Here is a 26,923-nt window from a genome sequence, read left to right as displayed (position 1 = left end):
GGAGAGAGCCCAGAGCTGTGGCCAAGGTCAGCCTCGTGCCCCTTCACCTTTCCTTTACTTGCGATGTCAAAATTGGGGCGTGGATCATCACGGGAACGTTTGTCGGGATCTTGTGTTTCGTTGCTGCTGGAAGCTTCCCTGGGCCTCAGTCCCTCAGTAGGAGGCATTCTAACCATTATTCTTGTGACATCTGCCTCAAAGCATTTTGGGAGGAAAATACAGCCGTCCCTGCTCTCCATTCACATCATACCTGCCCTAGCTTGGGGGCTCCCCTGCACTGGGCCCCCACCACCAGTCTCTCTCCTCTCCAAGCATCCTCCACCAAGCTGAGGAAGCCCGATTGCCAAGACATGGGTGGCTACCTCCCTCCCCCAACCCAGGAACTTCCTGTTGCCTCTCTATTCCAGACTCCTTTGTTTGGCTTTTGAGCCCTTCTCCATCTGGCTCCTGCCTCCATTGGTCCAGATTTCTTACATTAATTTAATAAATCTTCTCCTCTATGAAACATCAAGTCTGTGGTTCCAGTCAAAGAGGCCTGATTATTGCTACTCTGGGGCTGAAGGCCCTCGAGGAGGCTCTGGTGGAAGCCCTGAGGAAGCCCTGGAGGAGGCCTGAGAAACTCTTTAAAGAGCCCAATTTCCCTGGGAACCAAGAGACAAGAGTCTGCTTAAGGGGCCAGAGATTGGCTCCAACAGGATTGTCATTCTCAAACACCTGAGATATTATTTAAATACAGCCTGGGGCAGCAGGAGAAACAGAGTCAGAGCTCCCCCTCCTCATTACAGATTCCCCTTCCTATTCACAGGAGCTGCGGGCCAAGGCTGGGCCTGGAAAACCTCCCCAACAGCTTTAGTTCTTCCCATTGTTCTGTCCCAGGATCCCATCCTATTCTTTCCCACTCCAGGCCTTGCATGAGGAGGGGAGCCGGCAGTGGCCTCGAATCACCTGTCTCCTACAGGGGCGGGCTCGGGGCCCCAGCCTGCCCGTCTGGAGACCCCCACGCTGGCCAGCCCCCACTGGCAGGCACCCTGCTCACTCTCTGAGAGCCCCGAAGGCCGCCCTTTCATCTGTCCCTCCCGGGTCCCTCCCGGCTCATTTTGATGGTTCTGTGGGGCCGAGCTCATGTCTGAGGCCCCAGGAGTTGGTAGAGATGAGTTCCACATTGTGGAAAAGGAAGGAGAGATAGATTATCGGAGAAAAATGAGTCAATCCTTGGGATTCGCCACAAGTGCCCCATCCAGGGCTGGTCCTTGGAAGCCCAGCCACTTTCACTGCCCTCACATGCTGGCAGCTGGCACAGTGCCCACTCATACCCACACAGAAACACCACACAGAGCACCCACAGAGATCCCACAAAATGCCCACAGAGCACCCACAGAGAGCCCACAGAGCACCCACAGAGATCCCACAGAGCACCCACAGAATGCCCACAGAGCATCCACACAATGCCCACAGAGCACCCACACAATGCCCACAGAGCACCCACAGAAATCCCACAAAATGCCCACAGAGCACCCACAGAGAGCCCACAGAGCACCCACAGAATGCCCACAGAGCACCCACACAATGCCCGCAGAGCACCCACAGAGAGCCCACAGAGTGCCCACTGGGCAAATGTGTGTTCAGCAGCAGACTAACATTAATCATCATCATCATCATCTTCAGGGCTCAGGTGAGCCAGGCACGCAGCATAATGGCAAAAACCCAGACTGGAGCCAGAAGAGCTGTGGGGACTTCCTGGGGCCTCTGTTTCCTCAGCTGTGAAGGGAGGGTTTGGGACCATTCTGGCACCAGTGAGAGTATGAGCAGGGGGGGGGGACCCCTGGCTCCCCTTCCTCCCTTCCAGCCCGCTTTGGTTTGGGTTTCAGGGGCACGGGGGCCTCCCAAGGAGGGGACACACGCAGAGGACATGGAAAGCTCTGAGATGGGGAGGAGAGAGACAGACATGGAGAGAAAGAGAGACTGAAACAGAGACAGAGAGGAGGTAGACAGAGATACAGAGAAACACAGACACAGAAAGACACAAAGACAGAGACACAGAGAAAGAGAGACAGAGAAGAGATAGAGAGGCACAGAAAGAAAGACAGAGACAGAGGGCTAGCCTCTTTACCAGGGCATCATAGCGCTGAGGGTGGTGATGAAGGGGAGTCTTTAAGCAGGGGATTTGCTTCTGCTCCTGGACCGGGAAGCCAGGGTTGTCATGGCAATAGGACTTGGGGAGAGGGACCCATAGATGAGCACACGCTCCGCAAGGTGGGTCAGCCTCATGAAGCTCATTTTTTGAGCCTCCTCCAGCCTCCAGCCAGGTCCTGGAACCTCGGACCTCTGGGTACTTTCTGTAAGCCGTAAATAACCAGAGCTATTGCTCCCTGAGCAATCCAAATGACTCTGCTTTCACGGAAGTGGGTGCGAAAAAAGACACACAGGCTCACACACATGCACACTCGCTTTCACACATGTACACACATACACAGGCTCGCATACAGACACACACACACACACACACACACACACACACACACACACACTCACACACGGGCTCAGGAGTCAGAAAGCTGGGCGGAGGCGCCTGGATCTTCCGAGTAGGAGCTGGTTTCTCTTGAAGCCCCCTCCCCCCTTTTATCTCATGCATTTAAAGCACCATTATGCGAAGGGAACCCCCATAGGGTCCCTAACACACGACAATTTGAGAACCCCGTGGAAGGGAAAAAGGAATGGATAGCAATGCTCACCTTTTATAAATAGGTCCTTTGAACTCCGGGTCATAGGTCCTTGGTTCCCCTGCATTAAAAAAAGAACAAATCAGTAAACTCAGAACTAACTAAACAAGAAGTGGGGGGGGGGGGGCGGAGTAGGGAGGGGAGGAGGAAGCCACGAATGTGACGGACGTTCTGGCCAGAGAGCGGCTCCCTGCGGGAGAACGTGGCCGAGCGCAGGACCTGCCAGTGCTCCCGTATACACGTGCACACCTGAAGAGCCCGAGTAGCCTTCGTGATATCCAGGCTGGACACAGTTGGAATCCTGAGTCACAGCCAGAGGCAGCCCCGCCCCGGAGGCTGGCCTCCTTCCTGAGTCTGACCTATCGGGGCTGGAATCTCCTCAAAGCGCTTCGTTGGCAAAGGAGGCGGATGAAGGGATCTGTCGGGACCCAGAGCCATAAGGATGGCAGCACTGAAGGGATCTGTCGGGACCCAGAGCCATAAGGATGGCAGCACTGAAGGGATCTGTCGGGGCCCAGAGCCATAAGGATGGCAGCACTGAAGGGATCTGTCGGGGCCCAGAGCCGGTAAGGATGGCAGCACTGAAGGGATCTGTCGGGACCCAGAGCCATAAGGATGGCAGCACTGAAGGGATCTATCGGGACCCAGAGCCATAAGGATGGCAGCACTGAAGGGATCTGTCGGGACCCAGAGCCATAAGGATGGCAGCACTGAAGGGATCTGTCGGGGCCCAGAGCCGGTAAGGATGGCAACTTTGAAGCCGGCTTCCATGGCTCGGAAGCCAAGCTTCTCCCGCAGCCCACGCCTCACCTAACTGTCCCCACCATCCAAGCAAGTGGCCGGCGCCCATCGTGGAGCTCCCGCTCTGTGCCAGGCGCTGTGCCAAGTGTGTGGGGCAAACCTGAAGCTTGTCGCCTCCTGGGGAGGCACCGCACACGCAGCTAGGTACCCACAAAGTCAAACCGCCAGGAATGTCACTTCAGGTCTCCTCTCCATAAAATGGGGACAATATAACTCGAAGCCCAAAGAGTTGGAGGCTCAAAGGAGGCTCCAAGTGGAAAGCGCCACGCGGGGAAGTCTCAGCCTGTAATCTTGAGGCTGGGACTTGATTCTGCCACTCAAGTTCCCAAAAGAGAACAAAGGAAGCGCCTCCAGCTGAAGTTAAGGTTAAGTGAGGGGGGAGGGGCACTTGGGAGCTTCTAGGGAGGAAAAAGATCTTCCAGATTTAAGAAACATTAGGAGCAAGAGGCCGCTGGGGGGCGCCCCAGGGCAAAAAAGAGCCCTTGGAGCTTCCGAGTCAGCTCGGGAGTTCAAATCCAGCCCCAGATCCTTCCCAGCTGGGTGACCTGCGCAGGTTTCCTTAGTTTCCTCACTGAAAAATGTTCTGGAGAAGGAAATGGCCACCCCCTCCGCTATCTTTACCAAGAAACCCCAGATGGGGTCTTCAAGGTTCCCACGTGCCCAATCAACAACAAATGAATCAGAGACTCGAAGTGGGGAGTCACCCAAAAGGCAACAGAGGCGCAAGCTTGTAGTCCGTGTGGGCGACCCTTACATACACGCAGAGGGAACCACTGCGCGTGGAAGAGACGAGTGGCCCCAGGGGACTGGGTGCAAAACCCAGGCTGTGGGTCATTCACGTGATCAACTCTCCCCACTGACATCCCCCCACTCATGTCCCGCCCAGAGGTCTGGAGAAAGGTGCCCGGCAGATCACGTGGACGCAGGGTGGCGGTCTGGGGGCTGTGAGCGGTACCACTGGAGAGGGGCCCTGTCACTGAGGTCACAGATGCACAAAGAAAATGGAAATGTCCAGTCCACAAGCATTTATGAAACAGTTACTGGACACCTGACACTAAGTGCAGGGAATACAAATGGAAGCGGAGAGAAGGCCGGAGCTTCTCTCCCAGAGCTTCCGTTCTAATGGGAGGAAACAACATCTAATGGGAAAAGAATTGGGAACGGCTGGGCAAGCCGTGGGTTACGATTGTGGGGGAATAATACTGCGCTGTAAGAAATGAGGGGCGTGATGATCTTAGAGAAACCTGGGAAAGCTTACAGGGAGTGAGGAAGAAAAAGAAATGAGCAGAACCAAGGAAAGCTCGTGTATGGGACAGCGAGGCTGTTTTAAGAGCAACTGAGCAAATGTTTTGTTTATGATAAATCCTCAGAGAAACTATAGAGGCCATGTTAGAGAAGGAACTGATAAATAGAAGTCTATATAGAATAATTATATATATACATATATTTATATCTATGTATACACACATACCTATTTGGGTTTAATGTTAACCATCTCTAGGGAGGGGAGGAGAAGAAAAATAAAGGGGGAAGGAAATCCAAATGATAATGTTGTTGTGTATTTGAAAGGAATTGCAAGTTGTACATAATAGATTTGTAATTACAGATGCAATCATCTTCTTGTTTTATGTTATGAAAATGCTTGTTTTGTTCCATAAATTAAAAATAAAATAAAAAGGGAGCTGAAAGGAAATGGGTGCCCAATGTGAGGCCATTGTACAGAAAGTGTGGGTCAGGATTGGAGCCTGGAAAGGAGTGGAGGCTCTAGGGGAAGCAGCCAATCAGAGGGAGAAGCTGCAAGGGCAGCAGGGACTTTGGATAGAAGCGGGAAGTTCAGAAGTCGACTAGAGAGGAGACCATCAAACTTCCTGGTGGAACTTCTAATAATGGGTGGCTGGGGATGGATCTGAGCTTCACAGAGATTTCTACTAGTGGGCTGCCTGAGACTTGCTCACAAAGGTCCCGTCATGCACAAACAAGCACCTGTTGTGGCCCAGGTCTGTGTTCCCTCTCTGAGCCCCCCAGCCTCATTTCCAAAATGGGGATTTGGCTCACAGAGCTTCAGAAATGAAAGGCCCTCTACCCTGGGCCATCTAGTCCAACCTGAGCCCTCACAGATACCTCTGTTACATATTCTGTAACAGATCTTCCTGCCGCCCATCAAACAAGACTTCCCATTTCCGCCCAAGTTGAGGGGTTTTCTCCGGGCCTCTCTCTGACTCCTGGCTACCCGGCCTCCCTAAGTTCCATGGCCAGCACTCTCGTCGGGAGACCCCCTCTGGGTCAGACACAGAGCCAAGCCGGGAAAGCAGAAGCGCTGGCTATGGGCAGCCCTGAGAAGGGTGCACTCTGGCCCAGACTGGGCAGACTCAGAAATCAGCCAAGGACCATCTCCAGCCATTGCAGCCCCATTAAGGGTATGATGAGTAAGGGATGGCCAAGTCCAGCAGCTCCAGGTCCTGTGCTCTTCCCCCCACATTTGGGAACCCTCAGATCTGCATGAATATATGGGACATGATCTATGAAAATACCGCCCCTCCGTAGTTCTTCCTCCATTTCCCCTTTGTAACTAAAGGGAGAGCCTTGGTTTTAAGGCTCAAGAAACCAGGGATCAGGTCAAGAATCAACTAATGAGCTTTCTTCTCTCAATAGTTATTTAAGCAGCTCTCACCCTGAGCAGGGTACCAGGTTATAGATGCACCTCCAGTGTACCGCAGTAAACCCCGCCAAACCCCAGCATTTTACGTGCAGAACACTGGATGCATTATTCACAGCAAAATTAATACAAATTAAAATTCATCGTTAAAATGAAACTATCATTTTCTAGGAGAAATTTCCAACACAGAAGCAACTGTCCTAGTGGTTTTATGGAACAATATCTTAAACGAATGGCCCGAGGTCTCTGCTTCTGGTTCCAATCATCCCCTGAGCAATGATGAGATTTAGTCATCCCTGCCTTAATACTTATGGCCTTGCTACTCCAACGAGTTTTCAGATGTTGCATCAGAAACATTAAGAAAATTAAAAGCACGTAATGTTAGAGAATAATTAAAACCTTTGGGAGTTCCAGAGCCCAGAAGAGAAGACGTTGGTGTGGGATAATTCTTTATCCTCCGCCTGCAGTCATTAACAAACGGAGCCGATAATGGCTAGCCATTGGCGAGGAGCTCTTTTTCGGGACTTTTCATAATAGGACTTTTCACACAGCGGTTACATCATCATGTCATTTACAAAAAACACTTAGAGTCAGGATGTAAATGGAGTGCAGGCTGTAAAATTAGTCCTGTCATTTTGAATTTCACAGCAATACGTTTGGCACACAGTTACATGATTGTTTCTGGAATATAAAATTAGATTTCCCTCAAGTCTGCCCCGTACTTCCGACTCATTGTAGGTCTGGTGGTGGATCAGATCTGCGGATCACCCGGGGAAGTTCGCCAAAGTCACGTCACCCTCAGAAGACCCGGGACACACATGACCGTCCTCCCCGTGGCAGTCGTCCTCCAGCCTGGCCATGGCAGGCCTCCTAGCTCCTATCATCAATTCCCAATTGGAGATTTCCATGTCAATGGCACCGTGGCCCAGCAGCCTCTGAGCCACTGAGATACTATTTGTGTAAATTTAAAAATAAAGCTCTTCTCCAGTGAGGGGGGAGTCCACAAATAGGAAAATGAACCTATCCCAAGCCCTCCCCTCTTTCTTCCTTCCAGCCACCTACTGAGTGACCTGGGTGAGACATAAAGAAAAGGACGGATTGTCCTTTTTTTTCCCCAGAGGACAGATGCCCCCAACCACCCATTTCCAAAAGAGCAGACACATAACTAAAAGTATCTATATAAAACAATCTCAGTTTGAATTTCTTCCATTTAGAGTAATTCTGGTTTCTTTTTTTTTTTTTTTTTTTTTTGAGGGAATTTCTGAAGCTTATTGAAGCCTCCTGTGCCCGGAGCTTTCCCACTTTAAGCAGAGGCTCCCAAGACCTCCTGGACAGAGGGGCATGGAGCTCCCCAAAATGGCAACAGTTCCTGTGCCCAAATACTCAGGGGTAGCCTTGTGTCCAGGCCCTCCGAGATGGATAATAAATATCCCTCGCCTTGTGCTTTGTGGCAAAAGGTGCTATGCTTGCCAAAGGGCTTGGGAGTTTACAGACCACGGCTGAGCCACAAGCCTAGGGCCAAGACAAGAGCCCCTCAGGCTGCTCTGGGTCAAAATATAAATGTGGGGAACACTGAGGAGCCAGTGGGGTCCTCTCAGCCCCAGTATTGTCACCAAGCATTCGGTTGTGCACTGGGACACTGACGTGAACACTCTGGGAGAGAATTCCCATCTTAGGGAGAAAGCGAAGTCTGCTAGTCTGAATTTGCTGGGGTGGAAGGAGTTCGAGGGGGAGCTGGGGCTGTGAGAACCAGTGCAGAGAGCAGGAGGAGGAGGAGGGTGGAGCTGAGCTGCCCTTCTGTCGCCATCTCCCTGGTCTGGTCTCCTGGGCAGTGCAGGGTCCAGCGCCAAACACCCGCCTTAGGCAGGGTCCTGATAATCTGGGATGAGCCAGGGAAGGTCAACCGGGACGCCCAAAGAAATGAGGCTGGAGGAACTTGGGGCTGAGAAGACTGGGCCCAAGGAGAAGGGTTCTATATGAGGGAAGGGCTGTGCTCAAATGTGGCTCATGGGATCATGGATTTAGAGCCAGAAGGCAATTTAGAGATCACCGGCTCAACCCTGTGGATTAGGAAACTGAGGCTTAGAAAGGTCGGGGAGACTCAACATGGCCCAGTGGGCAGAGCTCTGGGCCTGGGGCTCAAATCTGGCCCCGTGTGACCATGTCCCTGCCTCAGCTTTCTATCTGTGAAAGGAGAGCTTGGATTTGATGTTCTTGGTTGGGCGCTGGTGGAAGGCTGAGCTGTGACCTGGATATCTTGGATCTTGTTCCTCAGGAGCAAATCCTGCAGGTTCATTTGTTACTTCCTCGCCTCAGGGTTTAGGATCAATTTTATCCTGGTAAAGTCTCTCCCAAACCAAGCTTCCTCTACCCCAGCTGGCTTTGCCCAGGAGGAAAGCACCAAAGAAAACTGCCTGGAAGATGGCGCTTCCCTGCCCGTTAGGACCCAGGCCAGGAAGACAGCCCTTCCCTGCCCATTAGGACCCAGGCCTTGATGCTGGAGCCTGGGGTTTGCCTTTTCTCATTCCCCCCATGTCCAACCTCCGGCCCTTTGTCCAACCTCCGGCCCTTTAGCCAGCCCCGTCCCTTTTGTTGGTCTCTGAATGGACTGAAGTCCTTTTTAGCTTGGGGGAAACGCTGCCTGGGTTCCCACCTCAGCGGGGTCCGCTGGCTCCTGCCAGGGGGATTTTGTTTTCTCTCCCTTCCTTCCCTTTGCTCTTTAAGACGGCTCAGCTCTTGGGCCGTCCCTGCAAACGCAGAGCCCCCTCCGTCCCCTAGCAGGGGGAGAAGGCCCTTGGCCGATGATTATTGACTGCTGGATGGCTGGAGTGAGTGAGTGGCCACTTATGCTGCCTTGCCTTTCCCCCGGACTTTGGTGTTCTAGAGAGCCACAGAACGCCCAGGCTTCTAGTCCAAATCCTTTCTGAAGCGCAAATCCTATTACTGATGTGGTCAGACAAACTTTCAGCAACATCAGTAGCTTCTGAGGGGGGAGGGGCCGGCTCTGTCAGCCCACACCAGGCCTGGAGGCAACAAAAGTGCTTTGGCTGCACCCCCCTCCCCACTACCCCTTCCTCCTCTGCCTTCTGCCCGTGAGCCATTCCTGTTCCATTCGGGGCTTAGCAAGTTTACTTTCTGAGTCCTCTCACAAAACCGCCCCTTCATCCTCCATTAAACATCCTCTTAATTAGATTTGCCCCCATTGCTGACCCTGAACATCCCCCCTGCATCCCACGTGCTCCCTCCCTTCCAGTCGATGCCCTCCCTGAGGCTCCTCTGGGTTAACCTCCCCTCCCTCTGCCTCCAGAATCAGCCTGAGGGAATCACTGAAAGGCGCTGGCCCTGGGGAACCGGAGGCCGGCACAAGCTCTCCCTTACGGATGCTCCAAGGGGACCAAGAAGTCACTCAGTCCCATGTTCCGGTCCCCCGCAGAGAGGGAGCACCCGCCCAGTGTAGCTGCAGTGGCTGCTGGGCACTACCAGGCCCCCGATGGCAAGCGCAGGGAAAAGAGAGTCTGAAAAGGTTTTCTCTCAGGGAAGGGAGACCGAGAGCAGCCGCTGGCTCTTGAGCCTAGTACTCATGGTGCTGAGGGAGGATTCTCACTCGGGGCTCTGGGGCCATTTGCCATTTCCTCCCAGATTGGCTGTCAGCGTGAATGTGGGCTCTGAATCAAGCCGCACTCACTGAGTCAAACTGAGCTGGGCCAGGCTCTTCTGCTCCCCTCCCCCTTCCATCTTCCTCAAACTGAGCCCTTTGGATCCTGCTTTCCTGCCATGAACTCGGCCCCCCACAATCCTTAGAAGTCCTAGTAGTGAGTCAAGGTGACTGGGGGGGCCTTAAATGCCAAGGAAGGAGTTTGAAAGCTGCGCTGGAGAATCGGGAGCTGAAGATTTCTGTGCAGAACCACGATAAGGGGCTGTCTCTGAACGAAGATTAATTTGTCAGCCGCATGAAGGATGGATTAGCAGAGAGATGGAGGGGAGGCAGGATGAGCTGCTGCCGCACTCTGAGGGAGACGACGACGGGCAATGAGACCGGGAGGTCGCCGGGGCTGGGAACGTCCCAGAGGCAGGATCCCCAGCCTGACGAAGGCCCGGTGAAGGGCGCTGCCTCGGCCCAACAGGCCATCCCAAAGTGCTTGGTGAGCCGTTCCAGCAAAGTAAGAGGGACAAAGGCAAGGGACGAAGTCTGCAGGGAGGGGAATCGTCAGCTCTTCCTTTCTTAGAGGAAAAGGTGAGGAAAGCCATGGAGGAGAGCAGAGGGTGAGTTCCCTGGAGAACAGATGTATGGAAGAAGCCAGAAAATGACAGCGTGGAGAGAACATGGACAATGTACTAGAATATCTCCTAAGGCATGATGTCCAGGGCTCAGGGAGGAGAAAGATGTTTCCTCCTCAGTGATCAAGGGAAGGAGAAGGGAGATGTCTCCCCTTCCATGTCCAAGGGAAGGAGAAGAGAGATGTCTCCCCTTCCATGTCCAAGGGGAGGAGAAGAGAGTTGTCTCCCCTTCCATTACCAAGGGAAGGAAAAGAGAGATGTCTCCTCTTCCATGTCCAAGGGAAGGAGAAGAAAGATATCTCCTCTTCCATGTCCAAGGGGAGAAGAAGAGAGATGTCTCCCCTTCCATGACCAAGGGAAGGAAAAGAGAGATGTCTCCCCTTCTATGATCAAGGGAAGGAAAAGAGAGATGTCTCCTCTTCCATGTCCAAGGGAAGGAAAAGAAAGATGTCTCCTCTTCCATGGCCAAGGGAAGGAGAAGAGAGATGTCTCCCCTTCCATGTCCAAGGGGAGGAGAAGAGAGTTGTCTCCCCTTCCATTACCAAGGGAAGGAAAAGAGAGATGTCTCCTCTTCCATGTCCAAGGGAAGGAGAAGAAAGATATCTCCTCTTCCATGTCCAAGGGGAGAAGAAGAGAGATGTCTCCCCTTCCATGACCAAGGGAAGGAAAAGAGAGATGTCTCCCCTTCTATGATCAAGGGAAGGAAAAGAGAGATGTCTCCTCTTCCATGTCCAAGGGAAGGAAAAGAAAGATGTCTCCTCTTCCATGGCCAAGGGAAGGAGAAGAGAGATGTCTCCTCTTCCATGACCAAGGGAAGGAGAAGAGAGATGTCTCCTCTTCCATGACCAAAGGAAGGAGAAGAGAAATGTCTCCCCTTCCATGACCAATGGAAGGAGAAGAGAGATGTCTCCTCCTTAGTGACCAAGGGAAGGAGAAGAAAGATGTCTTCTCTTCCATGTCTAAGGGAAGGAAAAGAAAGACGTCTCCTCTTCCATGTCCAAGGGAAGGAAAAGAAAGATGTCTCCTCTTCCATGTCCAAGGGAAGGAAAAGAGAGATGTCTCCTCTTCCATGACCAAGGGAAGAAGAGAGATGTCTCCCCTTCTATGACCAAGGGAAGGAAAAGAGAGATGTCTCCCCTTCCATGACCAAGGGAAGGAAAAGAGAGATGTCTCCTCCTCAGTGACCAAGGGAAGGAGAAGAAAGATGTCTTCTCTTCCATGTCTAAGGGAAGGAGAGGAGGGTAGGGGAGGAGGCAGAGAGGTGCTTTAGAAATGGCCGAAGACTAGTTGGGCGCTCACCCTCCTCCAGGGTGATGATGGCCCAGTCCTGGTCTTGAGGAAAGAGAAGAAGATTTGAAATGGTTGCTCAGAGGGATGAAGCAGGGAGTCGATCAGGGCGACGGGAGGACTATCAAACAGCTGAGGGCTCGGCTGGCGTCACGGCCCATAAATCTGCCCCGGGCACCAGAGGTTCGATTTCACGACACTCAGAACAAATTAATGGCCGGGACAGACGGTGGAGTGCAGGCGTCGGAGCTCTCCGGGACCTGCAATCAGATGAAGTGGGGAGGCTCCAGGGTGGGATAAAAGTCATCCTGTCCAATTAAGAAGGGCCGAGGTCCGGACAGCCACGGCTCCCTCTGAAGGAGCCGGCCGCCATCACCTGTGAAACAGGGTCCTCGGAGCACCGCCCAGGCTCCGAGAAACAGGGGAGAACCTCCATCTTGGAGGTGCTTTCTCTACGACTCCCAGTCTCTGGCTGTCCCCCAGGTTTACTAGCAGTGACCCCTAAGGTGTCCATGAGAGGCAGCCAAGGGACCACCTCCCCAAGAAGCCACCCTTTGCCTCTTGCCATTATCTAACACGTGTCTGAGTGACGCTTTCCAGCAAGAAGAGCTTCGCGTTTTGTTTCCCACTGGAAAGGAAGCTCCTTGCCATCAGGAGCCAGCAGACCTGCCGCCGTGGTAACCACTTAACAAATGGGCCAGGGGATCCTAGACTAGGGATTCAGAGCCAGAAGGAGCTCCTTTTGCAGATGAGGAAACTGAGTCACAGAGGGGGCAGGAGATGTGGCCAGCACACAGCTCGCCTTGTCTGAGGCAGGGCAAGAACCGCCATCCTGTCCAGGCCCAGTGCTCCATCCACTGCACCAGCCGGCTTTGCTCTCGATGAGAACATTCCTCCTTCATGCAGGAATCCCTTCCTCATAGAACCCAAACCCAGGGGGCCAGAGGCTGTTTTTCGCTCTCCCTTGTGTCCCCAGCACCAAGATGAGGGCCTCGCACACAGTAGGACCATAAGAGAGGCCTGCCCAGCCTCTACTCCAGTCTGATGGACACAAAGTAGTCGCCACGTTGCGCCCAAGGGGAACCACCACTGCAATGATGGTCGGGGCTTCCAGAAGCTCTGCTCTGCCTTGGGACGAGGGCTCGGTCTCCTGGCTCAGGATCCTCATCCTGAATCTTCCACCATCATTATTAGTAACAATAATTTTACCTGGCTTGGGGGTGGGGTTACCACACCTGTCCTTGGATCTAAGGGATCACCAGAGTTAATAGCTGAGCCTGGAGACCCCGGCACCCGAGTTCAAATTCCGACTCGGGCATTTCCTGGCTCAGGGCCCTGCACAAGGCAGCAGACCCCTCAGCTTCAGCATCCTCATCTGCATAATGGGGATAACGGCAGCATCTTCCCCTGATGGGGATAACGGCAGCATCTTCCCCTGACGGGGATAACGGCAGCATCAGATAACGGCAGCATCTTCCCCTGACGGGGATAACGGCAGCATCTTCCCCTGACGGGGATAACGGCAGCATCTTCCCCTGACGGGGATAACGGCAGCATCTTCCCCTGACGGGGATAACGGCAGCATCTTCCCCTGACAGGGATAACGGCAGCATCTTCCCCTGACGGGGATAACGGCAGCATCTTCCCCTGACGGGGATAACGGCAGCATCTTCCCCTGACGGGGATAATGGCAGCATCTTCCTCTGACGGGGATAATGGCAGCATCTGCCTCGCAGGCTTGTCGGAGGGGCAGACCTAAGGGAAGCGCTTTGTGGCCCTGCTGGCCATCAGCATTACCGACCCATCTTAACCCGGTGAGAGCCAGTCCCAGAGACCTGCCCACTGAGGTTACTGTCCGAGGCGGGACGGGGTCACCCGGGCCAGCAGGCTCTCTGAGACAAGCGAGCCGCCCGCCTGAGAGAGGAGCGCATTAGGAAGGGAGCCCAACGGGAGGGGGAGGCTCATAAGAAATAATGAGTTTTTAATTGTATTGAATTTCTCCATAGACAAACACCACAAATTTTATGGGGTCTGCCCCTCCTCCCTCTCTCCAAACGCCAATCCACAGCCACTCAAATGGAATAAAAGGCCCCTCGGCTCTCAGATTTCCCTTTGAAGTCTTTAAGGACGGTGGATTTTCCAATTAGCCAAATGGAGCAGTGGAAAAAAGTATTTGGAGACAAAGGATCTGAGTTCAAATCTCAGCTCTGTCCCTTCCTATAACTGGGACCTTACTTCCCTGGACTCAATTTCTCCAACTGCAAATATGAGATGGGGGGAGGTGGGAACTAGATGACCTTTAAGGTCCCTTTAAGCTCTGGATCTCTGCTCCTCCTATCAACTCAGTCAAGAAGCATTTATTAATCACCTCCTGTGTGCCAGGCACTGGGCTTAGTGCTGGGGCCACACAAAGAGGCAAAAAAGCTCAGGGAGCTTACAGTCTAAGGGAGCAAACACTACGGGAAAATGATGAATCCGAGAGAACCGAGAGAGGGAAGACACTGGTATTAAAGGAAGGCTCCCAACAGAGGGACTGGGGAAGCCAGGGGTGAAAAGAAGCAGGGACGTTCCAGGCGCAGGTGACGGCCCAAGAGAACTCCCGGTGGTGGGATGGTGGAGGGATACTCACATGCCCAGATGCATGGACAGAGAGACAACAGACAGACAAATGGACACATGTCAGCACAATCCTTCACAGCTTTCTTGTGCTGCCCTAGCTGAGCACGGGGGGTAGAAATAGAAGTTCCAAGGGATGGCCGGGACACTTACAGAGGGACTTTGTGACTTTTCCTCCCGGGGCCACAGGGACTACATTCCTGGGAAAGCTGGGGTGGAAGGGCAGGGAGCCTTGGATGTGCTCCCATGTTCTGCAGCTGGACCCACTCTGCTGAGCCTATGGAGAAGAGGAGCCCTTTGCAATGGACTGCATGGCCAGGGTTGGGAGGGGGGGTCCTCAAGACAGTCAGCTTCAATCCTCATGCCCTCATGTCTCCTGGGGATGAGTTGGGGACTTCTCCATTTGTGGGCACAAGTGGGAGGCGACGCCCCAAGGGAAGAGGTCTGGAGACCTTCCCCGCTGGCCATGGCCTGGGAAAGGACCCGGGTCCAGTGGCTCGCTCCTAACGGCCCATCATCACTGAATGGCTTCATTGGCTCAACACTAGCTTAACTGGGAACCAGAGGCAAGAAAATGCAGACAAGGAAGACGAGTGGTGAGGAGATCACTGCTGGAGGAGGATGGATCAGGGAGACTCTGAGGGTCCGCCCTATGATGGGGACACAAGAAAATGTCTATCCTAGAGAGTGACCAGGGAAAGGACCAGCATAAAAAACAGGCAAGAAGCCAAGGAGCACTAGCAGGAAGAGAGACAGAGAGAAGAGGAGGAGAGAAAAGGAAGACGCCCATAAGGGAGCAGACTAGGAGGACCCCTCTCTGGGATGTCTTTCTGTTTTTAGTCTGGAGCAGCTGTCCCTCACTGACGGGTCTGGCGGTGGTGGCTATGGGGCTGTGAGCCCAAACCCGGCCCAGACCGGATTTCTGTGTCCTTTCCCAGAAAGGATTCTCTGTGACCTTGGGAAGGTTCTCCTCCCAAACTCCATCCGCTGTGACGGGGTCGGTGCCCTCCTCGCCTCTCCAGTGGGCAGACTGGTCTCTGAGATTCAGCAGGTAACGTCATGCAGAAAATGCTGCATCCTGCCTTGCAGGGGCGGTCTCAGGGGGGTGAGACTTCGAGGTGTTCGTGGCAACGTCCACAGGTGGGGTCTCAGACTCCAGAATCAAGCCTCGAACCACCGGCCCAAACTGCCTCCAGAAGAAACCGGCAGGCGATTGGCTGGTAGAAATTGTTTCTAAATATGGAGAACTGGGCTACGCTGATAATAAAGCATGAAGGAGAAACTTCAGAAAGAATTAGTAACAAAAAGGGGAGGAGAAAGTAGCTCTGTAGCTGACAATCCAAGGAAGTCAGCTGAAAATTTTTAATTGAGATAAATTACCTTGAGAAAGTAAACAGTAGCTAGGTAAGAGAACCCCCAAGTATCCATATTCCCCAGAACTGCTAGCAAAAAATCCCTAAATATGACATTAAAAGAAAAGTGGATGAAAAGAGAAATACCATTTCATGGTACCAAACATACACAGTCAACTGTCAAATGTGTTGCCAGCATTAACTCTTCAAGGGAATTTGTAAACAGATGGCCTGGCCAGAAATAACTGATTAAAGGATTCGGCCCTGCACAATGGGAGGGACTTGGAGGTGATTGTTTAAAAAAATTACTTTCTACATTCATCTAAAGATTTAATGTAAAAGCAATTATGATTCCAGTGAGTTGCTTGATAAAAATCGAATAAAAATCATCATGAAATCCTTAGGGGAAAACAAATGTAAAAGAATATTAAGAGAAAATTTTTAAAAGGACATGAAAGGAGAAAAGGAGGAAATGAAGGAAGATGAAGAGGAAGAGAAAAAGGGAAAGAAGAGAGGGAAAGAAAAGAAAATAGAAAAAAGAGAAAGGGAGGTGAGATCAATATAATAAAATAAAAATCCCAGAAACACACAAAAAAATAGCATTTGATAAATTAAACTGTCAGAGAATAAAATTATTATTTAATGAAAATTATTGGGAAAATTGGAGACAATATGGTGAAAACTTAGTTTAGAGTCATAACTCATGCCATGCCCTCCATGATAATAAATTCCAAAAGGATCAATAAGTTAAGTATTAAAAACAAAACATGAAAGGATTAGAAGGAATAATAAATACATCTTGACTACAAAGCATGGATACATTAATTTTTTAAAAATCAATTAAACAAATGGAAGAAATTGCTGGGGACGAAGTAGATGGATTCAAATATATTAATTTTTAAAACTTATACAACAAAGTATTAACTTGGGAACATGTTTTTGTATTAAATAAATGTGGAAAAAATCTGATGAATGAAACCTATGAAAAACTGAAACAAATAAATGAGACTCCAATGAATAAATGACCAAGAACAGACATTGTCCCAAAGCAAGAAGACAAACTGCAAATGATAACATGGATTTTTCTAGTTATTAAAGAAATGCAAATTAAATTCATATTAAGGAATCACCTCAGATTGTGAAATAAGCTATCTATATTTGTGTGTGTGTGTGTATATATATTATATATACGTATATGAATAAATGCTAAAACTCAATGGTGGCAAGGTTTGGGAAAACAGGTATGCTTGCATTGCTGGGAAAAATGTAAATCAATTAAAATCATTTTGCAGAGGATTATAAAACTCATTATTCCTTCTGACCTTCTGATCCTATTACCAGGAATGTACTCAAAAGACAGAGTTTAAAAGGGAAGAAAGATCTATTGGTGCAAATATGTAGCTGTTTCACCTGTAATAACGAACTATTTAAAAACGAACTCAATGAGCATTGATTAAGCACCTACAGTGTGCTAAGCATGGAAGGAGCGAGAACAGTTACAAATATGATCATGAAGAAGGGAAAATGTGAAATAATGAGAAAAGGAAGGGGGTCAAACTCACAGAGCAACCCATATACTGGATTTTAAACAATGGAAGGTCAAGGACAGAAGGGGAGACTCTTCTGTTATTTGGGGAAGGTTTTTGTTCCTTTGTTTCCTTTCTTTGGGAATATGATTAACAATCTAAAAACAAACAAACAAACAAAACAAAGAGAAGGATTTCATCCCAAGGGGATCCCAGCCTCTGGACTATTCGATGGCCAGAACCATGAAGACCTCCCCCCCACTCGCCTTCATAGGCATTTCTGACCCAAGAGAAAATCAACTGGTGATAGCTGCTTTATACGATTTTTCCAAACACAATGTAAATTGATAAAAAAAAAAATAAAAAAACCCACCAGCTCCTTTTTCGTAATATATTCCTTCCAGACAGATTTAAATGATCAATCTTTTATGCCAGGTATTGGGCTGGGAGGGGGGAGGGAAGAGGAATGCTAATTTCTTTGTTCCTGATGAAATCTGAATAAGTCAATCATGCACAACTCAAATGTCACTTGTGAACTGTTGCTACAAGACCTATTTTTTAGATGAATTCATCTCAGCGTTAATGCTCACCATCTGGACCCCGCGAGCACATTTCTGCTTAGATGTTATTCTGGAGTCGCTGTCGGTTGGGAGAAAGGCATAAACACTTACATAGCACCTACTATGTGCCAGACACTGTGTTAAGCCCTTTTTACAAATAGGCTCTCGTTTGCTCCTCCAAACATATGGTTATGTATTATAAATACATATGTAAAACGGAAGCATCTCATCTGCATATACAAGGTACCTTTTCAACAAAAATAAACATTTGTTAAGCACCTACTCTGCGCTGGTACCGGGCACTGTGCTAAGTAATATAGCTACAAAGAGAAGGAGAAAGACAGCCCCCTTTTGTCCCCAAGAGGCTTATAATCTAATGGGGGAAACAACCAGCAAAGAGAGGTAGAAAGCAGGAGCAGGCACCTCCAGGCTGGGAGGGCAGTCAAAGAAGTGCAAAATGATGTATCTGGAAAGGGGAACTTCTGTGTTTTGTGTATCTACATAGAGATTAAATGATGCAAGACGCCCAGCAGAGCTTTTTAAAGAGATGAACGAGAGAATGATGAGGGGATGGGTGAATACTGAAAGCGTGAGCCATCTCTTTTTCAGAGATTTAAAACTAGAAAGAAGCTGAGAGGACATCAGCTTCAATCCCTGCTTTATACAGAGGAGGAAACTGAAGCACAAGGAGCAGTGACAAGCCCAGGGTCGTACAGACAGAGCCAAAACTAGATGTTCGAGCTCCACAAAAGTCCTTGTTCCTTCTATGAGACCTTTTGCTTCAGAAAATGTTGTGTACTGTGACATTTTCTACTTTTCAAATTTAATTATTATTAAATACATTCATTTATTAAAAAGATTAATTCCTGGAACTAACATTATAAGACAGCAAATGGAGGTGGCTCCCAAACGGGGCTCAAATACTGACCCTTCTGCTGATGACGGAGGCTTTTCACCACCTGGTGCTCCAGATTTGCTCTGTGTTGCTCCCGTTCCTACCGGCTGTTGTAATTCCTCACACCCGATCCTGCCTCTCCCATCTTCCGGCCAACGTCCCAGGGGTTGGACTGGATCTTGGCTAAGCGTCCCCTCTCATTCCCCCCAGACCGTCTCACGCTTCACTGGGAGCCAAGTCTTACTCTCTCCTCACAGTGATCCGAATAAGTGTCCCCCGACATCAGGGGAGTGGGGGGCTGGAATGGGGGGAAGGATGTGGCTGTCCAGGCCTGGAAGGGGCTAGAAGCCTGAGGGGAGAGTGCTCTGGGTCCTGGGGGTCAGGGGGAGCCCCCAAGCTGGTCTTCAGGCCCTCATTTTGTGCATTTGGCCTTTTCCTCTCAAGATCTTCTGGTCTCCATACATGAACACTTCCTTCCTTGTGTATCCAGTCACTCGGGAAGCCCAGATTTGCTGGACAAAAATGCTGATGAGGAAGCATCTAAGACAGGTGATGTGGTGGGCTTATGGGAGATCTCCTCAGGAGGAAGATGAGCAGGAGCTTTTGGAAGGAGGCAGACTTTCATCTGGGCCCTGGAGCAGCAAGGATGTTCAGAGGCAGCCACAAAATCGGGACCCCGTGGGTGAGGAGTGGGATTGACAAAGTAAACAAAGGCACGACACCGAGAAACCGGGGGACATGCTCCAAAGGAGAACCAGCGTGGTTCTGGAGCATGAGAGCCTCAGTTTCCCCTTCTGTATAATGGAGGGGAGGGGCTGGATGGACTTGAAGAAGGCGGGACTTTGAATTCTGGCACCAGAACTGATCCTAACTCCTCCTGTACTCCCAGCCCACTCCCCAACAGAACCTTTCTCCCCTCCCTTCATGGTCTAATTACCCAAAGAATGGATCCTTTACCCATTTGTTCCACTCCAAAAACGCGCTCGACCCAAGCTGTTCTCCAGCTTCCTCGCTCACCGACATCGCTTGCAAGCCCTTAATTAAGCGCTTCTTGTGGGAGGACCCTGTCCCTGCAGCCGCCCTCATTTTCTCAGAAGCCCTTTTCGGAACAATTACAAGTGATGACTTTTTTTTTGGGGGGGGGAGTAGCTTGGCTGGTCCCGACAGACCTGGAACTCAGAGAGAGCCCCTGCCCCTGCCCCTGCCCGGGGCCCTTCGGGATCCGGCTGCTCACCCACCAGGCCACCCCAGGTAGGCAGATGAGGAGTCAGGGCAACCCTCTGCAGTGAACCGCGGCAGGCAGAGTCTCTGAATTACATTAGACACAGTCTACAGGTCCCGTGGAGTGATTGCCCACTCAGCTGTTGCAAGCAAAGGAACTATTGATTGAACAACAAGAAATTGAGGCAGTGACTTTGAACCTTATTGGGTCCTTGGCCATTTAATACTCCCCCAGCCCCCACCATCCCAAAGCATAATTTCCAAGACGTCATTTCTCATCACTGATCATCCCTTCCTACCACCATGGTCTCGGGTTCTGGAAACGAAACCTCCTTCTCGTTTCCAGTGTGGAGAGAATAAGGAGGGAGAGGAGGTCGCTGTCTGTGGTGCCATCAGGGCCGGCTCCCTTTGCCCCGACTCCCCTGAAAATGGCTCCCGATTCCGGGCTCTTTGCTCCCGTGACACGTTTATCTGTTTACCGGCTGTCAAAGCAAATTTATAGTAAGGAGTGGCCCAATTAAGGAGCGTGGGGCCGGCCTTGCTGAGCTCACGGAGATACACTCCCCTCCTCGGGGAGCTGAAATGTTGCCAGGAACTTATTAACCAATCCTAATGAACTGCTGTTTTCCATTGAAAATGCCATTAGTTTCCTATGCTTTGGTGCACCTGAGGATGGAAGGGAGGAGACATTGTCAAGTTCATGGCCAGAAAGCAGCATGTCCCTGGCCAAGGTCTTCCCACACAGGGCGGCCTCCCTCTCTTTCACAGTCTAGATGTGGCCAAGCCTTTGGGATGGCTAATGGCATCCCCGCCCCCGTCTCCATCACCTGGACAGTGACTGGACAATTCAGGGTGGACGGACGTGATAGGTCCTTGCTGGCTCTGAGAAAGGACGAATTTCAGAGAAATCTCCCAAGATGGGACGCCCCAGACTCGGCATCAGCGGAATGACCCGAGCAGAACCAGGAGAATTTTATACTGCAGCAATTCTGAAACTGCTCAACGTGATGAGAATTGACCCCTAGAAAGAGGAAGAAGACGGCTTCCCGATTCCTGACAGAGAAGTGAAAACAAAAGGGAGAAGAAGGCAAACTCCTCCAAAACAGGGATTTGTTTTGCTTGATTACGCAGATTTCTTACAATGGTTTTCTTTTTCCAAAGAGAGAGAATGAGGGGAAAAGCAAAACAAGGCTTGACAATTTTTTAAGCACCATGGCTCCCCTTTATTCCCTCCTGCAGAGGGACTTTCAAAATGAAAGTTGTCTCTCCCGGGTCAGGGCACAGGGCTCTCTGCAAACATCCCAGCTAGAGAAGTGTCCGGGTCACTGACCAGCTCGTCAGGGACAAGACCAGAACCCCGGATCTTCCTGCTTGTGAAGCTCTTTCTCTCTCTACGAGGCCTTTATGGTGTACAGGACCATTACCTGAGCAATCTCCTCCTGGGCCACAATTCTCTCTAAAACCTTCTCCGTGGCGATGTGAAACACCAGCCCTGCTGCCCCGCAAGGCCCCCAGTCAGACCGGGGAGAGCCACTTTCCCCGCACTTGGAAGCTGAAGGAAGTAGTTCCCCTTTTAAGGAGCCCTCTTGATGCTCCCACCGGGCGCGGCACCAGGCAGATGGAGGTGAGCTGCCTTTGCTGGAGGATCTTCCTCCTTTCCTCTTCCTCCTGGAATCTCTCCAGGTCCGGCCCAAGCAGCCCTGCTCCAGGAGGTCCATCCCCATTAGCCCTAAACGCGCTTCTCCATCCCCAGAGCCAGGATCCTCGGGGATCAAACAGAAGTTTAATCATTGCAGCGGGAGAATGGAAGTCCTTCCTCCTAGGGAAGAGGTACTAACATGCTGGGGCGTTTTATATACACATGTACATTTATATACATAAACACCACCAGTGAGACAGAAATGGACCCATTAGTAGCAGTTCCCATGGCCGACAAGGGGGCCTGTGGGAAGGTCTCCAAGTTGCTTTCTGGCAGCAGGGACAGAACCAGAGTGAGCACTGCAGGAAAGGGCAGCCCCTGCTTCAGGTCACTGAGCCATTCCAAGAAGCAGGGACTGTGAGCCTGTGAGTGATGGGGGGCTCTGGGAGGGGGAGCCAGCAAACATAAACCGTTATTGATTAATGTGAAAATTACAAGTCCTTCAGTGAACACCTGGGGCTGCTCAGATCAATACCCTTTGCCAGAGGGTGAGATCATCCGGACCACAAAGGATGGCTGTTACAGCAACGGCCAGCCAGAGCTTGCTTGGGGGCCTGAGCGTCGGAAAGGAAGGTGCCCCCAGACTCTGACAATCCGGAATAATGGGAACATGCTGCCAGAGACCAGGCCCTCGGCTCACCCCAAGGTGTGCTATGGTTACGGTCACCCACAAAGCTGCCTCCAAGTCCTCCAAGCTTCCCTTGGGCTCTTTTCGGGCAACAATAAGCAAACCAATGACTCCTGGGTCCATGAATCCCTGCAGCTTCTCCCCCACCAAAAAAAGTGCACAGGAGCTCATTCGGAAAGCACAGATCCTCTGAGTTAATACTGGACAGATTTGTCAATTAAGGCCAGCACCCCTGGGGCTTCTGGGAAGAGGCGGGCCAGGAACCCCAAATAAATAAGCACAAAAGAGTGAGGGTCACCCATCTATGCAGGGAGGCATCGGATTCTTGCCCTGCTCCCACCGGCTTCATGTCCACACCACTGGCAGCTTCCTCTCCTGATGCTTAAAGATGCCATTTTTCTTCCCCGGAGTTTTCAGCATTATTTGTCCAGAAGTTGAAACCATTAAGTGAACTGGAAGCAGGCCAGCCCTCCGGAACTAGAGAAACCATGGGCACTAAGCGGGGACCAAGCGCTCACAAACCAACCCACCCCTTGCCTCCAAATGGGCGCCATATTTCCCTTTTCTGGTCATGGATTTCAGCTGGCAGCCGGGGTCGGTGAGATCCAGGTCACAGATCCGGCCCGGTTTTCTCTGCTCCGGTCTCCCTGCTCTCCAAACTCACCCCCGGCTCTTGCCAGCCGAGCAGCCGCTGGGGAGGAGCCTGAGCACCTGCAGAGGAGGAGGGGCACTTGCCACATCTAGAGGGCACGGGTGGCAGCAGCCCGGTCCGTTTCAGTAGAGGGATCCTGGCTGGGTGGTCCATCAGGGGGCCGCTGGCTGGTGTTTACCTCACTTTCCACATCTGCCAAATGAGCCAGAGAAGGCAATGACACACTCCTCCAGGATCTTTGCCAAGAAGACCCCAAAGGGTCTCTCCGACCCTCTGACCATCATCCTGCACAAACAGGAGCAGTCACTGTCATTGTTCTAGCTGTTGTTCAGTCGTGTCCCATTCTTTCTACTCCATCGGGGGTATCTTTGGCAATGTTACTGGAGGGGTTGGCTCTTTCCTTCTCCAGCTCATCACACAGAGGAGGAAACTGAGGCAGAAAGGGATAAGTGACTAGCCTAGCATCACACAGCTGATAACTGCCTGAAGTTGTATTTGAATTCAGGTCTTCCTGACTCAGTCCAAGAGTGTGTATGCTCTAGGAGCTGCTCCATCTAGCTGTCCAGAAATTTATTAAGTGCCTTCTCTGTGCCAGGAACCAGCTGAGCACAGGGAACAATTGTTAAAAAAAAAAAAAAAAAAACACTCCCTTCCCCCAAAACCTTACAATCTGATGGAGAAAGACACCAACACACAAAAGGAGGCAAAAAGGGATAGGAGGAGCTAGGGGGAGGGAAGGGGAGTTGTGGGAGATAGTGTTTAAGAGGAGTCATGGGGAGTCAGAGTGCTCAGGAGGATCTGGGGGAGTCAGGGGAGTCAGAGAGTGCTCAGGAGGAGTCAGGAAGAGCCAGGGGAGTCAGAGAGAGCCCAGCCAGGAATTATTCCCTGCTTCATACGTGTAGCCCCATGGCTAGCAGAGATACATGGCACACAGTAGGCACTTAATGCCGACTGCCAGATTGTCTCCCCCACCCACAGCAGAACTCCGAGGAGACCGTCTGTGTCTGTCAGGCTGGCTCATTATTTCTCATCATTAGCACAACCCAGATTATTTTTAGGCCAACTTGTTTCCAAGTCCCAGCACATGTTGATCTTTGCAAATCAGCTGCCGTTTATCCCAACTGATCAGCGGAATCCGTGCTTTCCATGGGAATGCTGGCACTCATTTATAGCTCCAAAGGAGGCGCTCGGGCTCCCAACTGTCCCCAAATCAGAACCTCCTCCTTGGTCCACCCTCGCATCCACGGCTTCTATTTTTACAGATTTACAAAACATTGTCAAGAATTCTCCTCGATTCCCGTGATAAGAGCATAAATATAAGTTATTTCTAGACCATTAATCAGCCTTTCCTGAAGAAAATGACATTTAGGGGATTGAAATAAATTAGTGAGGCAGATTCTCGGCGACGGTGTCTCTGGATGTAAACCGGAGGAGAGAAGCTAGGCAATTATCTGGATAATCAGGCTAAAAATATCTTTCCACCCAAAGTCAGGGCCAGCCTTTGGCAGAGGCAAAGTAGACTGGGACCGGCTGCTAGAGAGTCCTTGGCCCCTGATCTTACAATGGGGGAAACTGAGGCCATGAATGGGGAAGGGCTTCTCCAACTCAGACACAGCGAGCCAACAGTAGAACCCTGGCCGGTCACCACAAATCTCTTGGGATGGCAAATGAGACCTGGGATAAGTCACACCAAGTTCCTTGGATGCTCCATTTCCACATCACTGTCCTAGGTGGAACATATACTGGACAGCAGTCCCTATTTCACAGGGCTGGGGCAGCAAATGGGCAGAGTACTGACCCTGCAATCCAGAGGAAATGAGTTCAAATTCAGCCTCGGACACAAGCGAGTCATTTCTCTCTTCCTCGGTTTCCTCATCTGTAAAATGAGTTGGAGAAGGAAATGGCTAAACCCCCCCCCCCAGTATCTCTGTCAAGAAAACCCCAAATGGGGTCACAAAGAGTTGGACACGACTGGAGTGACCCAACACACTTCATAGACTACATAGACATAGTAGGGGGAAATACTTTGTCATCTGTAAAGGGCTACCTCAAGACTGGTAATAGGTGTTATGGTGCCGATTGTCTCATGTGCTGGCTTCTAAGGCAGGACCTTTAAATCCTACCATCGGGGACCCCTCTTTGGGTGGAGGAGAGATGGGAAAGGACCTGAGATAGGACCCGCCATTGGCCCCAGGCCACATTCATGGTTACAATCACGTGGCAGCAGACATTCTGATGAAAACCTTGCTAGGATCAGTTCAGCAAGTTAACAAGGTAAATTGAGATACTCGTTCTCTCACCTCCCTAGGGAAGAGCTTGGCTTTCACCTCCACTCTGGAGAGATTCCATCAGAAATGCCAAATTGACAGCATCGGCAACAGGAATTAGAACACAGGGGGAGGAGAAGGAAAAAGCCCTTGTAAAGCACCTACTATGTGCCAGGCTCTAACTAAGCACTTTACAGTGATTCTCTCATTGGATTTTTATTCCCCTTTCACATTTGAGGCAAACAGAGGCCAGCTTTGGAGTCTCCCTGACTCAAAGGCTGACACTCTTTCCACTGACCCAGGACTTGCCTCCCCGAGGCAGATTCAGACATGACATGCTTTGATTTGGAGCCTATCTAGCCCAGGGAGTCCATAAATCATCCAGTCAAATGACTGTGGAAGTCAGGGTGGAAAAAACCAGAACCAATTGAAATCACCAATCTGCTGGGTCAGGACAGTCAGTAAAGAGTCTTAGGTAAGAGCGAAATGGTGAGGATCTTGGTCCCGGACGTTCCCCCAATAAATACTTACGATGACACTAGAACACTGTGAAAGGCACTGAGGGCCAAATGGGGTAAGAACCTGAGAGCTCAACTGATCTCCTCCCCTCTGTGAGGGGGAAGAAACTGAGGCCTTCTGACTTCAAACTCAGTCCCCTGACTCCAAACTCAGCACTAGCATTAGCCCAAGAATCAGAACTTGCTCAAGCAATTTTGAAGCACCAGTCACTGAGCTACATGCCAGAGATACAAAAACATATAAAGTACTCCCTAGCTTGATTCCTACCTTAGACACTTAGCAGTGTGGCAATAAGCAAGTCATTTTATTTCTCTCTGCCTCAGTTTCCTCATCTGTAAAATAGACATCTATTACCTATTTCATTGAGTTGTTGTGAGAATCAAATGAAATAATGTAATTACATTAGTGTATAATATGTAATAACTGTAATATGTAAATGTGAACCTGAAAAATACTCCCAAAATTAAAATAATCATCAAAAACATGATCTGCTTATTCAATAGAGTTCAGCTAGAAACAGTTCAGGGACTATTTTTATTCCTGTTCTTTTGGAGTTTTGCAGAGATCTATCCCCTGCCTTCATGAAGCATTAATGTCTTAATGAGTAGAAGCAAGGCACGATCTGTCTGTCAAGTCAACAGGAGCAGGAACAGCCTCTCACAGCCTTTAAACACCCCAGAATTCCTCCCTTGTTCCCCAAGTTCCAGTCACATCAAAGAAACAAGTTTTCTAATCTTTTGGAAGTCAACAGCCATAATAGTGTTTGCTCCCTGGAGGGACTGATGAGGTGAGAAATATAAAGCAGGAGGTGATGTGACATCGTCATTTCAATATTGCTCAGAAATTAATTCAAATTCTGTCCAGGATCATTGGGGGCACATCTGGGTCTGAGTCATTTGGTTATGAGGTCCTGCTGGGGACCCCACGTTCAGATGAACTGAGCATTGTCCTCAGGGCTTTGATAGTGGAGGGGGATGTTCTGCTTTTTATTAGTGCTGGGAAATGCGCTCATTTTTTTATCACTTTAATAAGCCTGTGTGTTGCAGGTAAAGCATTATTAATTCATGGCCAACGAGAGGCGGCCAGATTTTTGACAATGTAGCAAAAAAAGGCAATAAACGTGGCTATCTGGAGGGCAAGGGAGGCTGGTCCATCAGCGGAAAGTGTCTCACTCAGGGTACGTTTGGGGAGAACTGCGTGTTTACCCCGTAGTTTCAGAGAGAGAGAGGGCTGACTCGGTTTCCAG

The 26,923-nt window shown here is 50.5% G+C and overlaps 1 protein-coding gene across 1 annotated transcript in view; it reads right to left on the bottom strand.

Moving 5' to 3' along the window:
- Positions 1-26,923, bottom strand: part of SLC44A5 (solute carrier family 44 member 5) — a 244,435-nt gene that overhangs the window by 140,346 nt on the left and 77,166 nt on the right. Inside the window, exon 3 of the mRNA XM_051996842.1 lies at positions 2,733-2,781. Coding sequence (XP_051852802.1) covers positions 2,733-2,781 — 49 coding nt within the window. The remainder of the gene's footprint in view (positions 1-2,732; positions 2,782-26,923) is intronic.

This window comes from Antechinus flavipes, chromosome 4 (assembly GCF_016432865.1).
Source record: "Antechinus flavipes isolate AdamAnt ecotype Samford, QLD, Australia chromosome 4, AdamAnt_v2, whole genome shotgun sequence".
Lineage (NCBI taxonomy): Eukaryota > Metazoa > Chordata > Mammalia > Dasyuromorphia > Dasyuridae > Antechinus > Antechinus flavipes.
Note: the sequence above shows the minus strand (reverse complement) of the source record. Positions and strands in the feature narration are given on the sequence as shown.